Source organism: Stigmatopora argus, chromosome 3 (assembly GCF_051989625.1).
Source record: "Stigmatopora argus isolate UIUO_Sarg chromosome 3, RoL_Sarg_1.0, whole genome shotgun sequence".
Classification (NCBI taxonomy): domain Eukaryota; kingdom Metazoa; phylum Chordata; class Actinopteri; order Syngnathiformes; family Syngnathidae; genus Stigmatopora; species Stigmatopora argus.
In genome coordinates, this window is record NC_135389.1 from 16,310,908 (window position 1) to 16,325,632 (window position 14,725).

The window sequence follows — 14,725 nt, forward strand, 5'->3', positions numbered from 1 at the left end:
TATATATACATATATACATATATACACATATATACACATATATACATATACATAATATATACATATATATGTATACATATATACATATATATACACATATACATACATATATATACACATATACATACATGATAAGACATATATTATGTTTTCTAAAATATATATCTTCCAATTGAGGCTTGATGAGTCCTTGAATTCATGATCATAAATCTTTAATAATTTTGTCACCATCAGTATAAAAATTAAATTCTAAATCAGGTGAGTGCCTGATTATAAATGCCTATAAAAACATCCAGTATGCGTAACAATCCTTCACTAAGTACTTTAATCTTTTATAGGATTGACGCAAATTACTTTTGTAACATAACCATCATATTGGTCTATATACGTGAAACTGAAAAAAAAATCTAACAACAAATAAATAAGGTACGTGTCATTGTTGAAAGAGGCTCAATGAGGTGAATAACCTTGGGGGTCTTAACTTGACATACCTGCGTTTGTAAACATTCCAGGTAAGGTTTACGTCATTTACTCGAAATATCATCAAGGCCACATGAATTTTTTTGTCACGTCACACGTTCACCATTTACCAACTCATTTATTTATACCAGTCTAGTTTGGCAACAGTCGCGTGAGCTGCGGTGTCTTACCTGTGTTTGGTACCCTGGAGGTTGTGAATAGTCAACACCGGCCCGCCGTGACTTTCCAGGGGCACAAAGCCGAGCAACAGGCACATCCACACCGGCAGAAGCAGCGTGCACATGGCGATGCTCCGGAGTCACGGGAACAAGGTGCGTTAAGACACTGAAACCTTATTGAAGTATTTCCCGTATTTCAAAGATTTGGCTTCTTAGATTGCTCGTGTTTTAATAAGATGAAGCAGCAGGAATCACTTGGGCTTTCTTGTTTAGAAAGTCTGATTAAGGAGAGAGCAGATGAGGAGGAGGAGGAGGAGGAGGAGGAGGAGGAGGGAGGCTTCCCAGTAGTACATCCTTCAACAACACTGGCGTCATAGTAGAGTACACATTTGAATTGCATGGAAAGGTTCATAACTCAGTGGCTGCCATTGACAGGGATAGGCGTCCAACCTATTTGACCTTGGAGGGTTGGCAGCAAATGCTTGCCATTCCTGCTTCCTATGGCTTGGAAGTCTACTGGTGGAAAAGTAAATTAGCAGCGGTATGATCATTATCAGCCTTTCCAGTAAAAATGGATTGGATGGTTATCGGCAGCAAAGGCATTTTATGTTCCTGATTGTGTTTAAGGCCTCGGTGTGACTAATGTGTCACCAATGGTTTGTCTTTGGGCCTTTAAATGTTAGGCCGCCAAGGTGAAAATGGAGCTATAAAAAATGGTCATAAAAAGCAGCCAACTGCAGTTGATTTACAAGGATGGCTAAAAGCGTTCACGTGTTAAGTCGATTTTCTGCACTAAATTTCCCAAGGAGGACGAGGACGAAGCCAGGTGACAAGCTCAGCGAGTCAAGCAGATTGAAAAGAATGTGCTGAACTCGGAGATATTTCCGGCTTTTAATTAAACCGCTGAGCGGTGGGTGTGTCTGGGACTCAGCACTTTCTAGTATATTACTCTACTAAGCTCACGTTTCAATTCAGGCTGAACATGCACCCCAAAAGCCATTGGACACACAATGAATGACTCAATCGTTCATTTTGCATGTTTGTAGGAGGCTGGATAACAAACAGCTGGTCAGTCTGGAGTGTTTGTTGTAGTTTTCATTTCAACGTGCACCAACGTGAAAATGCCGCTTTGTATAGACTGTTTTGCTCGGTCCAAATGCGTGGAGTTTGGATGTTCTCCCGAGGCCTGCGTGGGTTTTCTCCGGGTGCTCCCACATTCCAAAGACATGTATGGTAGAATGATTGGACACTCTAAATTGCTCCTAGGTATGAGTGTGACCATGAACGAATTCCTGCTGTTATTTGTGCACTATGTGGTGAAAGCTTTCAATTTCATTATACTTGTATAATGACAATAAAAGCATTCAATTTAACTCAAAATTGTCTCCTTGTGCTGTGCGATCGGATGGCCACCAAATCAGGGTGTCCCCCGCCACTGGCCCAAAATCAGCTGGGATAGGCGCCAGCACCCCCCACAACTCTAGTGAGGATAAAGCGGTTCAGAAAATGAGAGGAGACAATGATGTATTCTTTGTTTTTCAAATGTTAAACTTTTAATTGACTAAGATGGCCTGGAATAACGGTGAGTTGATGTAAAATACTAAGTAAAAATGTTACTCAATATTTGGTAAAATTGGTGTACTGACACATACTGTTTTATAGCATAAAGACCGCAAAATCACGTCATCTTCAAAACATAAGACATTGAGTTGGGAGGACAAACCCCCTCGTGGAGCGCGGTAAGCAAGCCAACATCTTTTCCACATTCAATATTTCAATATGGGCGTGGTTACGACCCAGTTGTGTAAATTATGCACATGCGCAGTCGCTCGTTCTTTTCGAGTTGCCTTTCTATGCTGACGGACGACGACCATGCCGACAAGGTAAGTCGTTGAGCAATTTACAGGCCTAATGGCATTTTTATCACGCTACTGGGAGATTTTTTAGGAATCAATTGAGCCAAAAACGCCAACAAATTTATTAGTCTAATGCAGGGGTGTCACACTCATTTGGCATCGTGGGCCACATACGGCCTAGGGAGATGTCAAGTGGGCCGGACCATTAAAATTATACCATGCTCTGCTATAAATAACCCAAATATCATGACTTTCCTTTGTTTTGGTGTAAAGAAGCACAAGAACATTAGGAAAATATTGAAATTGAATGAACTAAACTTTTTTTAAAACATTTCATGAAACACGTCATATTTCCTTAGACAAATGTGCAATTGACTTATCATTCACAAATATGCATTGCAACTGATCCCACTGATTGTACAAAGGCACAAAACTTTAATTGGTACTGAAAAATATAGTAATGCACTTTAAGATTAAATGAGACTTTTAAAGAAAGGAATTTTTAAACCACTTACACATACGCATATAAAATCTAAATGTAATCCCTGCGTGCACCTTACAAACTAAGGAGAGTGATTTTAAATGTGTAATGAAGAAAGTGTTCGCCTGTCCTGTAAATCTGTAAACTTCATACATGAAACATACATACACATACAATACATACTGAAAATTTATGGAGTTGCTGCTGTTTTCAGTCTGTCTCAGTGATGCGGCTTGTCTTCTACTCTGATGGAAAGAGTGCGCCCCTTAGCGGATAATCCATGAATTGCAGCGAATTAAAAATATTAATTCCATGTCTTTTATGCATTTTTTCCACTTTCAAATTATCCTGCGGGCCTGATCGAACCTCCTTGGGGGCCGGTCCCGGCCCGCGGGCCGTATGTTTGGCACCGCTGCTTTAGCCAAATGAATCCCAATGAAAAAGCATATCCAAGTATGTAACCTTAGAAGTAAAAAACAAACACTGAAGTGCATGTCACCGCAATGTTCATAATGTGCAATATTATATCTTAAAGTATTAAAGCCCAACCAAAAAGTATTTACAGTACGTTATTATGAAAACCATGTATTTGTTTTGAAGTATTAATGCCCAACCTAAAAGTATTTGCAGCCCCAGCCCCCTGACTAATGCACTCTATGATGAAAACGATGTCTTTTTTTTGTGTCTATGTGTAATAGGCGTGGCCGAGGCGTGGCTGTGTCAGAGTTCAAAAGACCCGCCGCCACGCCACCATTTTTCAAAATGGCGGATGAGCCGGAGACTGGGAGCGTTGGACTGCTGAGCTGCTCAGAATTGACGATTTCCCGAAGAAAGACCCGACAAACTTCTTCCAGGACAATGCAGCGCGTTCGGTACTTTGTCTTTTGGGGATTTCGTAGCCCCAGTTCTCATTTCAAGAGTGCTTTTTGACGGGAGCGTGCTTCATTGGCGTGATGTAGCCCCGACGTGGATGCAGACACAAATGTTTGCTAGCAAGTTGGCTACATTGCGTCACCTATTGCTCTTAATGTTTAAAAAGAAACCCTTCCATTGTGTGTTTCAGTCCCCCAACGAGGAGAGACTGCTGGGAAACATCAAGATTGTGGCCATAACGGCCAAAAAGGAGCAGTTTGTCGGCAAAGTGAGTCTTTTTTTAATAGCTTCTAATTCCTCTACCCGTGTAATTGGATTGGATAACTTTATTCATGCCGTATTCGGGAAATTTTGTTGTCACAGTAATGTTTAGATATCAGCGACCAGTGTTCACGGCTTTCCTAAATTAGCTTGTTTAGCATCATGATACACTCCAATTTTGAACGAAGACACTTTAACTGGGTTGGCGTTGATTTTTTTAATAGCAAGATCCTGTGTGGGTAGCTCATACTCACACTAGTGCCATCAAGTGGAGGTGTAAGGAATAAACAGTACACTTCTAGTATACGTATATCCCTTTGCCCTTCCCTTTCCTAAAGGAAGACTTCAGGGCTTGGACCTTTTGGGTTTTAATTGTGGTTTTGACAAAACCTAAGCGAGACATTCATTCAACTGTAGCGCAGGGGTCATTTTTGACTCGTTTAAACAACCATTTTTCCTCCGTCCAAGAGCTTTGTGAGACGTATTTTATTTTTTTGATTGAATGGGAGTCATTTGTGCATCAAAATGGTTAAATAAGCAATGACATAATCATGCTGTGGTGTTTTGCAGAGGTTTAAAGCCATGGGGATGGTGGAAGCTGTCCAAATCTACAAGATCAAATAAGTCGTGTATGACGTAAGACCTGTTTTTCAGGTTATTTGATTTATTATTTTCATGTCGTGTACTAAAAATACTCTATTTTGCTTCTCTTCAAGGTCCACCCAAGCTTACCAAATCAATGCTAAAGAAAGGTGACTTTGGAGCGTGGCACAGCCTTTGACACCAACATCTTGAGGGCCCCTATCCAGTATGTTTTCCATATCTCCCACCACATCTGAAAAGAGATGGGTCTTTCTGATGTTGGTAAAACCTAACTTAGTGTTATTGTTTTTTGGTCAAATCTTTTGACCTAACTGGCCCCCAGTCTATTTTTTTTAATGTTGGACTTAGTCTATTGTGCTTTGACCCTCTTTTTTCTCCCCAGAATTCCATCCAGTGCCAAGAAGAGATTCATCAATGGCAACACCACCTCATCTTTAAATGCTGGAAGACCTGTGAACTTCTCAATTACCCCATCTTGTGGGAAAATAAAACCTCTGAAATATACTCATGTATTTTTCTTCATAGAACTAGCAAAGAAATGCAAGCAACATGTCACTTTAGAATTTTTATTCAAAGAAATACATTTGCACACTTAGGATCACATTGCTTGACGTACTCCACCTGTAGACAAAAGCAACATTTAAAATAAACACAAAAAAAAGACCATTGAGGGTCTTGGGTCTTTTTTCTCCAAGTGTTTTAACAAAGACAAATGACACTCAAATCTCTTTTATTGAAACTTCTGATTGAAAAAAAAAAAAGAAATCCTCCTCACCTTAGGGATCAGGACATCACCTATAAAATAAGAGGGTTAGTAAATTGCAACTTTAGTCAATAAAATAATGTGAGATTGGAATGTTTTGACTTGGATACATTACAATATAACCCGGAAATAAGCTGCTTCCGGTAGCCAGCGCTATCGCATTTCGATCTTAATCCATGTGCGTGCTTTGTGTGTCTAAAATACAGAAATAGCACTCGTTACTGACACTGCGGCGTAAGAAACGATGCGCCAAATAGGCGTGAAAATACGGTATTAACCTCAGAGACGATGCATCATCTTCAAGTGGGCAACCTGGGAAGATCACCTGGTCCTCCAGGGTCTGGACATCACCATGGACCTGGTGCATGCAAAATAATAGAGCAAAAGTTATCATATACAGAGACTGGAGATTCAACAGCTAGGTTTAGGTGGGTTTTTGGGGGGGTAATTAGTATTACCTTGATACCTTGGCCCAGTCTCTTCTCCCCTCAAGGGTGTGCATGGTTCTGGACACACGGGAACAGCTTCATCTTGATTTAACCAAGCTATTTGGGAAGTGCAAACAATTATTACAGGAAAGAGAAATCTTAAAGTAAATGATCAAGATAAAGAATGAAAATAAGTTAGTGAGTGCTCGGTGCTAATTTCCCCTTTCCAGACAAAGCGATTCAATATACAGACTGATGTTAAAAACTAGGAAAAAGTCGGCTTAACCATTTTGGTATCAATGATTTTTGTTTAAAACAGAATTACAAATTGGAAAAGGGCGTTTAGCAATCGCAGTGAAAACTATTACATTCAACACACCTTCACCTGGCAAACTGACCGTTGATATCTCGGCTTTGTTTGATAAAATGAAGTCTTCCCCCACGACTCAATAATGGAGAGAATACGGACAAAATACTTTTGAAGTCAAATGTCGTGAGGCTAATGCTAAGCTAGCTAGTGACATGCCAATGAGCCCATACTTCAAATGTCGACGGTGTGTTCGACCTGGCAATAAACTAACAGATTTGTTGGCGTTTTGGCTCAATTGATTCCTAAAAAAATCTCCCGGTAGGGTGTTAAAAATGCACATAGGCCAGTAAATTGCTCTAGTCTAGGGCTTACCTCGTTTGGGTGCTAGTCGTTCGACCGACGGCATGTAAATGGCTGCGCCAAAGGGCGAGATGCTGCGCAGGTGCATAATTTAAGCACCTGCGTCACCAATGGGCGTAACCACGCCCATAGGAGGTGATTTGTCCTCCCGACTCAATGACCATGTTTGGAAGATGACGTACTATAGTCGCCATTTTTGTAGTCTTGATGCTGTAAAAGAGTGTGTTCGTTTTTTTTTTTTTTATATAAAAAGCCTTACTTTGCATGGTCATTTTAAAAAAATAAAAAGCCTTACTATACATGGTCATTTTTTAAAGAAAAAAAGCCTTACTATACATGGTCATTTTTTTACAAATTAAAAAGCCTTACTATATACTATGTCGTATTTTAAGAAAAAAAGCCTTACTATACTATGTCGTTTTTTTTAAAGAAAAAAAAGCCTTACCATATACACTCTGTCGTTTTTTAGGGGAAAAAAAACCTTACTATACTATGTCGTTTTTTAGGAAAAAAACCTTACTATACTATGTCGTTTTTTAGGGAAAAAGCCTTACTATACTATGTCGTTTTTTAAGAAAAAAAGCCTTAATATACTATGTCGTTTTTTAAAGAAAAAAAAGCCTCTCAACAGCATCCCCGGTAGCAACTCTATCACAGGCGCCGTTGGAGGGGATGCGAACACAGATGCTACAAGCTAAAAGGAGCCGCTAGCCAGCGCCCCCGAAGCTCCCATGAGCAGCGGTGGGATCGCTGATAAGACTGCTGCTCGTTGGCAAGTGGTCGTGCGTTCTCCGATTGTGAGGACATTTGTATGCATCATTTTCGGAATATTTTCAAGGGAATAGTACGACAGCAAACAGCCCATCGATAGCGAACGTGAGGGTGGAGTGTTTGTTCTGTTTACGAGTGCGTTGTGTGGAGAAAAAAAAAAACAAGCCCCCCGCCCCTTTTGTGCCCCTCTCCCCTTGGCGAAATCCGCCCAATTTTAGTTAGATTAAACACTTTATTTCTATTAAACCACTAGTTATGTGTTACTTTGTTAATAGATGGGGAATTAGAAGAAATAAAACATTTTTCCAATCCAATATCCTGTTGTGGTGTTTTTTCAGAGGGCTGGAACGAATTTAATTTTTTTCCATTCATTTCAATGGGAAACGTCCGCTCGAGTTACGAGAACCTCGTCATACGATCTCAGTCTCGGAACGGATTACGCTCGTATGTCGAGGTACCACTGTACAGTAATACCTTGACTTACTCATAGCGAGGGGCAATTTAGAGTGTCTAATCAGCCTAGCGTGCATGTTTTTGGAACGTGGGAGGAAACTGGAGTACCCGGTGGAAAACATGCAAACTCCACACAGGTGGACAGACCGGGATTTGAACCCAGGAGTCCAGGGGCTCGGAGGATGAACGAATGAATTTATTTAAAGTGGTTACCTCGTAGACCAGCCACAGTTTCCCGCCCTGATCCAGCAAGGAGAAGAGGTTGTATTGTGGGGGTGGTAAGTTGTGCAGACCACAGTACAACTCCAGCAGGCTGACTGCAGAGGTGATCTGACCACGCTGGAGTTGCGGCAGGCCGGTGGTGTAGGACGAAATCATGCCCGGACGGAGCGGGGTCACAAGCTGGTTGCCGTATGCTGTACAGAAATAGAACTATGCTGAAAGCAAAAGTACTGAAGAGATAGTTTGTCGGATCGTTCACCTGTGCCTGAAATAGGACGAAAACTCGAGTGGGAAGAAGGTGGATCGGTGGAATCCAGACCTTCTACGATGTGCCCGCCAATGGTAGTGCCATAGTTGCCCCCCACCGCACCTGCTCCGACGGGCTCCATCTCCGTCTCCGCTGTTGAGCTTGGTGACGGGTTGTGAAGGAAAAGGAAAAATAGCACGAAGCACTAATACTTATTTTCATTCTTTATCTTGATCGTTTATTGAATTGTAAGATTTATCTTTCCTAAAATTGTTTGGCGACTCCCAAATAGCTTGGTTAAATCAAGTTTTCCTTGTTTAGCATTTAGATGCAGCTCTTCCTGCGTACCCAAAACACTCACACCCTTGAGGTTACAGGAGAGGAGACTGGGCCAGATAAAGGTAAAACTAGTTTTTTAAAAATTACCTAAGCCTATCTATTGAATCTCCAGTCTGTATATAACATTTGTTTTTTTGGTACCCATCAGGCCTGCAACTAGACTCTGGAGCATCTTCAAGCGATCTTCCTCGCAGGTTGCCTCTAAATTCTGCACTTGGGAGAATGCATTTATTTATTGTAGAATATCCAAGTATTCATCCAAATTAAACAACATCTCAACACATATCTTGTGTTACTTAGTGATATCTGATCTATATCTCATACCTGTCAACCTCTGCCGATAACTGGCCTTATAAATGATTATGATTCCCCTTACAAATCCCAAAAAACCTTACAAACACCGTACGACTCGTACAGAAAGCGCAAACGAACCGCGACTGGACGTTTCAGTTGGACCATCTACATACAGATTTATTTTGCAGAAAGGTTTTTCTGACAGGAGAAAAACATCCAAACAAACACAAGTTAAATAATTCATGGGTTCAATAGTGGAGGATATACTGTGTGTGTATCATGCAGTCTTAACAATATACTTCATGGCAGGTGCACGTTTAACTGGATTGTCAGTTAAGTCATTGGAGTCTGTATGGAGTTTTTATCCATCTAAATGTATTTGTTTTTAACTCATTCACTGCGATTGACGATGTAACTGACAGTCCTCCTATTTCAAATGGATTGGACGTCTATTTCCGTCAATGGCAGGCAAGCAGCAGGATTTGATTCACAATTTAAAAAATATTTATATATACATACATATACATACACACACAAACGGGAGCCTGATCATGCTCCCGAGTCGTGGCTTTTGGAGGCCAACCTTCAGATCGTTCGTTCCCTGTTCTCTTTAGGTTCCTCCTTGCAGTCCAAGAGCTGAGATGAGGTCCTGCAACGGTGCCGTGTCCTCGGCATCCAGCAGCCCGTGCTGCCGGCAGAAGAGCGTGAGGTGCGTGAAGAGCGTGTTGAGGTGCGGGTGCAGGCCCAGCGCTTGCGTCTGCCGGAAGTGGCACCAGTAGATGTGGGCCAGAGTCCTGAATAGCAACAAAAACACTTTCTGCACCAGGAAAATGAAGCCCGTGGGGAACACTGATCCTGGAATGAAAAGGTAAGTCATGTCTCCGTTCCATGGAATTCCAAGTACATTTCAAATCAAGGATTTTTTACCTGCTTTAGTTGGGAATACATCTTCATCTGTGAGTAGGTCCTGAATATAAGACATGGCATAATCAAAGTAGAGAGGAGCGGAGCACTTCAGCTTCCTGCCATGGTCATCAGTCCAAACATAAACTCTAAATAGCAAAGGTAGAAGAATGTGATAACTTATTGTAAATATTGTCAACAGGTGTCTATATAAAACCATGAAGAAGTGCATTGAAATTAGTTAAAAGTGGACCCAACACCCCCAACCTTTTGTCATTTGATCAGATTTGCTTTGAAATTTTATTGAAATTTCCCAATTCCCATTTTTAGGACCCCCGCGAAAATTAGATGGTTAATCTCAAGGGGCTATCCTTAGTAAAATTCAAATACACACATTTTCAAACTATTTCAGTTGGTCATTTTTGCTTGCCTAAGTAAAGGGTCAAATTATGTTTAGTTTGTGGCAAAACCTATGAAGAAGTGCATTGAAATTAGTTAAAAGTGGACCCGACACCCCCCTTTTGTCATTTGATCAGATTTGCTTTGATATTTTATTGAAATTTCCCAATTCCCTTTTTTAGGACCCCCGCGAAAATTAGATGGTTAATCTCAAGGGGCTATCCTTAATAAAATTCAAATTCAAATACATACATTTTCAAACTATTTCAGTTGGTCATTTTTGCCTAAGTAAAGGGTCAAATTATGTTTATTTTGTGGCTGACTAGATTGAATCAGGAAAGAGGTCATTACAGTGGACAGCTATTTTAACTTTAAGCCTTTATAGAGCAAGTGACTATTTTTGGTCATTAAAAAAAGACATACAATGGTAACTCAACTGATGAAATTCATTCGTTTCAGAAGTGGTTTTGTAAGTAGAAGCACGTAAATGACACACAAAAGTGATTGCAATCAAATCCCATCAATGACAATTGTCAACCTGATCACACCCAGAAGGTCATCACAAAACAGTGGGAAGAAAATGTAAATTTGACAAAAGGTCATCTTCAAAACCTGCCTGACGACTTCACCGTCTTTCCTTTTGTGTGGCAGCGGCATGGCACATCAAACACACACACGCACACTTTCAAAGGTTCATTTCACAAAATAACGACATCATCCATAACCCTATTATCTGACGGCTCCAATTTCACGGCGCGGTGTGCCATTAACTCACGTGTCGCCCGGTCCACAGGCGGTCGGGCAGGTGCTGGGGGTGCAGAACTCGGACAGCGCGCTGGAGAACAGGTTTATGTGCTTGAAAAACCACACGGCTGCGGGGTGAGGGCACAATGAAGCGGCACATCCTCTTTAGCCGGCATGTCGGCAAAAGTGAAGAGTTAGTATACTCACTGTTGGTGGCCAACCATTCGGTTCTGTCCACGCCGGGTGGGAGCGACGTGAGTGCGCACATGTCCATGTTGTTAATGTGCTGGCAGGTGTACTCCTGCTGGAGGTACGGACGCGCGTGCAAGATGTTGTTGTTGATTCCCCTTTTAAAGAAATGCAGAGACCACCATATGTAATTGCAGAATTCAAATGATTGTTTGTGTCTTCAATATTTCTGTTACATTCATCGTGGATAGGGGTGTCAAACATGGCGGTCCGGTGGGAGAGTGATTAGCACGGTTCGGAGATGGAGGGTTCAATCCCTTGTGTGTGGAGTTTGCATGTTCTCCCCATATATATTTGCATGGGTTTTGTCCGGGTGCTCCGGTTTCATCCTAAAAACATGCATGGTATGTGGTTCAACACTTTAAATCTTTAAATTGTGGCCTGTGATTGGCTGGCAATCAATTCAGGGTGTCCCCCGCTTACTCCCCATAATTGGGTGAGATGGGCTCCAGCACCCCTGTGACCTTTGTGAGGATAAGCAGAATGGAAAATGAATTCATTGAAGGATCCACTGAGGGGATTTTCTTTTTTCAAAATGTATGACTAGTCACTGATAATGTTGTGGTACACTCGTCTTCTGACATCATGGGTTCAGTTCCCACTCAGTAACGCCCTTTAACTGCACTAAGTGTGAATGCTAGTCTTTCATTCCAGGATTTTGCGTTTGATAAAGAAGTCACTTGAATTTTCAGCATGAAAAAAATGAAACTTGGAATTGGAAACGCACAGCTGCCATCTGCTTTTAGACAACAGCTGGGTGTTTGCTCGCAGTGACCTCGCCTGCTTGCTATCAGTTGTGTTAGGGGCCCTCAGAAGAAGCTGAATCATCCAAGCCCAATGAACAGTTCATTGAGGTTGTCGAAGGTTTGACAAATGTACATTTCCACCAGGCAAGGCAATTCTCATGGCCCTCCATTAAAAACAATAGATGTCCAAATCAGTTTTACTAAGATGACTGTGAATGCTCATGTATCAGCGCAATTAACGACGCGAGACGTCCAATCCATTTTGACTATTTATCTGAGTTAACTTTTATGCTATCTGGAAAAAAAATAGAAATACTGCAATGTAAACAAAGGACACAGCAGGAAACAGCACGTCAAACTAAAAGACAATGCGCTGTTTGATTTGGATCTAGCAGACGTAACAATGCCGATTGACGGAATTGTTGGGATTCTTTGCCTTAGTTATGTCACATTTTTGCGCTTAGGCAGTGTTTGCTCCAGGTTCAATCTTGAATTCTTACATTTCCAATTTTGTGAATGGCAGTTATTTCGTTTTGGATGGGAAAACTGCTTTTTTTTTAGAAAAGAGTTAGGCACCCCTATGACATTGCATTGATTGCCTGTTGTGGGTTTTTGTTTTACCACACTGTGACCAAGTGAGTGGGTTATCCGATTTGTAAAGGAGTTCATAAATCGAATGCAGTCTGCAATGGAGTTGGACAATTGTTCCAACTTTGCAATGCACATTCAAATCCCTTTGGCTGAGAATCGTTAAGCACATGGTCATCCACTTTAGCCAGGAATCCATCGTGTATACTGCTGCAAACCTTTTTATCAGGACAGGTGGGACCTGTATTGCGATTGTCAGTGCAGCCCGGACTGGTCGCAGGTCAATTACCAGGCCCAATTTGACAAACTACTCCCGCTCCCATTCATATTTATGAGCACTTTAGAGTCTTGAGTGAACCATGCGTGCATTAGGAATAGGGGAGGAAATCGGAGTACCCGCAGAAGACAAGAATGGGGAGAACAAACTTTGCGGAAGAGAATGGAAACCAGAACTGCAATGCAGATGTGCTCACCACAAGTTGCCGTACTGGTCTATTTTGGTACCCCTCAGTGGAAATACACCCCCCTTAAAAAAAAAAACCAAAAAAACGTGCTGCTCTATGGAAGGAAATGGAGTGAACATCCTGTCCTGCCTCAACTTCTTCACTCGGAACCCCTTAAAGGCCTCAATACTTATCATGGTGCTCCACTTTGGAGCACACAATGGACCCGCAGCTAGTGTGTTTGTGCATAAACACACTACAGGTGACGTGTGTTTACCTTTGCCTGCTGTCCTGTCGCCCGGGTGGAATCAACACCCGTGTATTCAAAGAGCAAACATTTGCACAGTAACTTCAGCTCCCTGTTTTCGCTTTGCCCGACTCCTCTGCCGTAGGAATCCACTGATGCCATCGCACAAATATGCGACGTACACTAGCTCTGAGCCGAAGAACATTCTTCCCGTTTTTTTTTTCTTGAAAAGGATTAGAAACACAAAAGGAGAAAATGTAAAAGTGCTACTTACAGTTTGTCATTGCAGACGTCGGGAGGAGCCTTGCCATCTGACTTGGTGGCAGTGGGGTAACTATGGCAACCCCCCATGGCGGAGAGCTAAGAGCAGAGCCAGCCCCTCTTTGCCATCCCAAGCACGCTAATAATACACGTGTATTTTTACACACGACATATGGCAACACAACTTATGGATCCACACATCTGGAAAAGGCACCGCTCTCCCTTTTTGACAGGTTTGTTGGCCCGGGGAGGTAAAAAAAAAAAAGAATGGAAAAAGTAGTCCCAGGAGTTGAAGATCGTTTCCAGCTGTCCCACTCCACTCGTGTGTTTGTGTGAGAGTTGTGCGTGTCTTCTTTGTCTGGAGTCCCACGCCCCACAAGCGCCGCCTCCACAATCCCGAGCGGACAGGCAGGTTTCTCCAACACTAGTTGAAATACTCAGTGCAACTCCACCCCTTTCTCTAACGTACTTTCATCTGTGTGTACGTGTTTGTGTGTGTGTGTGTGTGTGTGTGTGTGTGTGTGTGTGTGTGTGTGTGAGTGTGTCTTTGTGTGTGTGTGAGTGTGTCTTTGTGTGTGTGTTAGTGTGTCTTTGTGTGTGTGTTTGTGAGCGTGAGTGTGTTTGTGTGTGTGTGTGTGTGTGTGTGTGTGTGTGTTTGTGTGTCTGTTTGTGCGTGTTGGTTTGTGTGTGTGTGTGTGAGCGTGTTTGTATGTGTTTGTGCATGTTGGTTTGTGTGTGTGTGTCTGTGTGTGTGTGAATGTGTGTGAGCGTGTTTGTATGTGTTTGTGCATGTTGGTTTGTGTGTGTGTGTCTGTGTGTGTGTGAATGTGTGTGAGTGTGTTTGTGTGTTTGTGTGTGTGTGTCTGTGTGTCTGTGTGAGTGTTTGTGTGTGTGAGTGTGTTTGTGTGTGTGAGTGTTTGTGTGTGTGAGTGTTTGTGTGTGAGTGTTTGTGTGTGAGTGTTTGTGTGTGTGTGAATGTGTGTTTGTGTGTGTGCGTGTGTGTTTGTGAGCGTGTGTGTTTGTGAGCGTGTGAGTGTGTTTGTGCTGTTGGTTTGTGTGTTTGTGTGTGTGTTTGTGTGTGTGTTTGTGTGTGTGTTTGTGTGTGTTTGTGAGCGTGTGAGTGTGTTTGTGTGTGTGTGTTTGTGCGTGTTGGTTTGTGTTTGTGTATGTGTTTGTTTGTGTGTTTGTGTGTGTGTGTGAGGAGCAGATGCACATGACAAAGTAAAGGCGACTGAAAAGAGGAAAC

At 42.0% G+C, this 14,725-nt stretch overlaps 3 protein-coding genes across 8 annotated transcripts; 1 reads left to right on the top strand and 2 right to left on the bottom strand.

The window, feature by feature from the left end:
- The first annotated feature begins 594 nt into the window (after positions 1–594).
- LOC144070852 (uncharacterized) lies at positions 595–5,216 on the top strand. 5 transcript variants are annotated; one of them, XR_013299470.1, is made up of 7 exons: positions 595–791; positions 912–2,377; positions 3,674–3,847; positions 4,039–4,116; positions 4,680–4,745; positions 4,826–4,917; positions 5,095–5,216. XR_013299470.1 is itself a non-coding variant. In XM_077595318.1 (7 exons), the coding sequence occupies exons 1-4, from the start codon at positions 762–764 to the stop codon at positions 4,085–4,087; spliced, it is 330 nt and encodes a 109-aa protein (XP_077451444.1). In that variant the 5' UTR covers positions 607–761; the 3' UTR covers positions 4,088–4,116; positions 4,680–4,745; positions 4,826–4,973; positions 5,095–5,216. The 5 variants fall into 5 exon arrangements, 3 of the variants coding, with proteins under 3 accessions (XP_077451444.1, XP_077451445.1, XP_077451443.1); XM_077595318.1 differs by having other exon boundaries at positions 607–791; positions 2,301–2,377; positions 4,826–4,973; XM_077595319.1 differs by having other exon boundaries at positions 607–791; positions 2,301–2,377; positions 4,826–4,969.
- A 48-nt stretch (positions 5,217–5,264) lies between these two features.
- LOC144070851 (uncharacterized) lies at positions 5,265–8,424 on the bottom strand. The gene is made up of 6 exons (XM_077595316.1): positions 8,279–8,424; positions 8,011–8,213; positions 6,586–6,783; positions 5,934–6,020; positions 5,754–5,833; positions 5,265–5,670 (listed from the first exon to the last, which is right to left on the bottom strand). The coding sequence occupies exons 1-3, from the start codon at positions 8,406–8,408 to the stop codon at positions 6,727–6,729; spliced, it is 390 nt and encodes a 129-aa protein (XP_077451442.1). The 5' UTR covers positions 8,409–8,424; the 3' UTR covers positions 5,265–5,670; positions 5,754–5,833; positions 5,934–6,020; positions 6,586–6,726.
- A 638-nt stretch (positions 8,425–9,062) lies between these two features.
- On the bottom strand, positions 9,063–13,886 carry LOC144070850 (MOB kinase activator 2). Of its 2 annotated transcripts, none has more exons than XM_077595314.1 (5): positions 13,493–13,886; positions 11,153–11,292; positions 10,977–11,073; positions 9,827–9,951; positions 9,063–9,693 (listed from the first exon to the last, which is right to left on the bottom strand). In XM_077595314.1, the coding sequence occupies exons 1-5, from the start codon at positions 13,567–13,569 to the stop codon at positions 9,485–9,487; spliced, it is 648 nt and encodes a 215-aa protein (XP_077451440.1). In that variant the 5' UTR covers positions 13,570–13,886; the 3' UTR covers positions 9,063–9,484. The 2 variants fall into 2 exon arrangements, with proteins under 2 accessions (XP_077451440.1, XP_077451439.1); XM_077595313.1 differs by having other exon boundaries at positions 9,063–9,754; positions 13,493–13,884.
- Between the last annotated feature and the right edge of the window lie 839 nt (positions 13,887–14,725).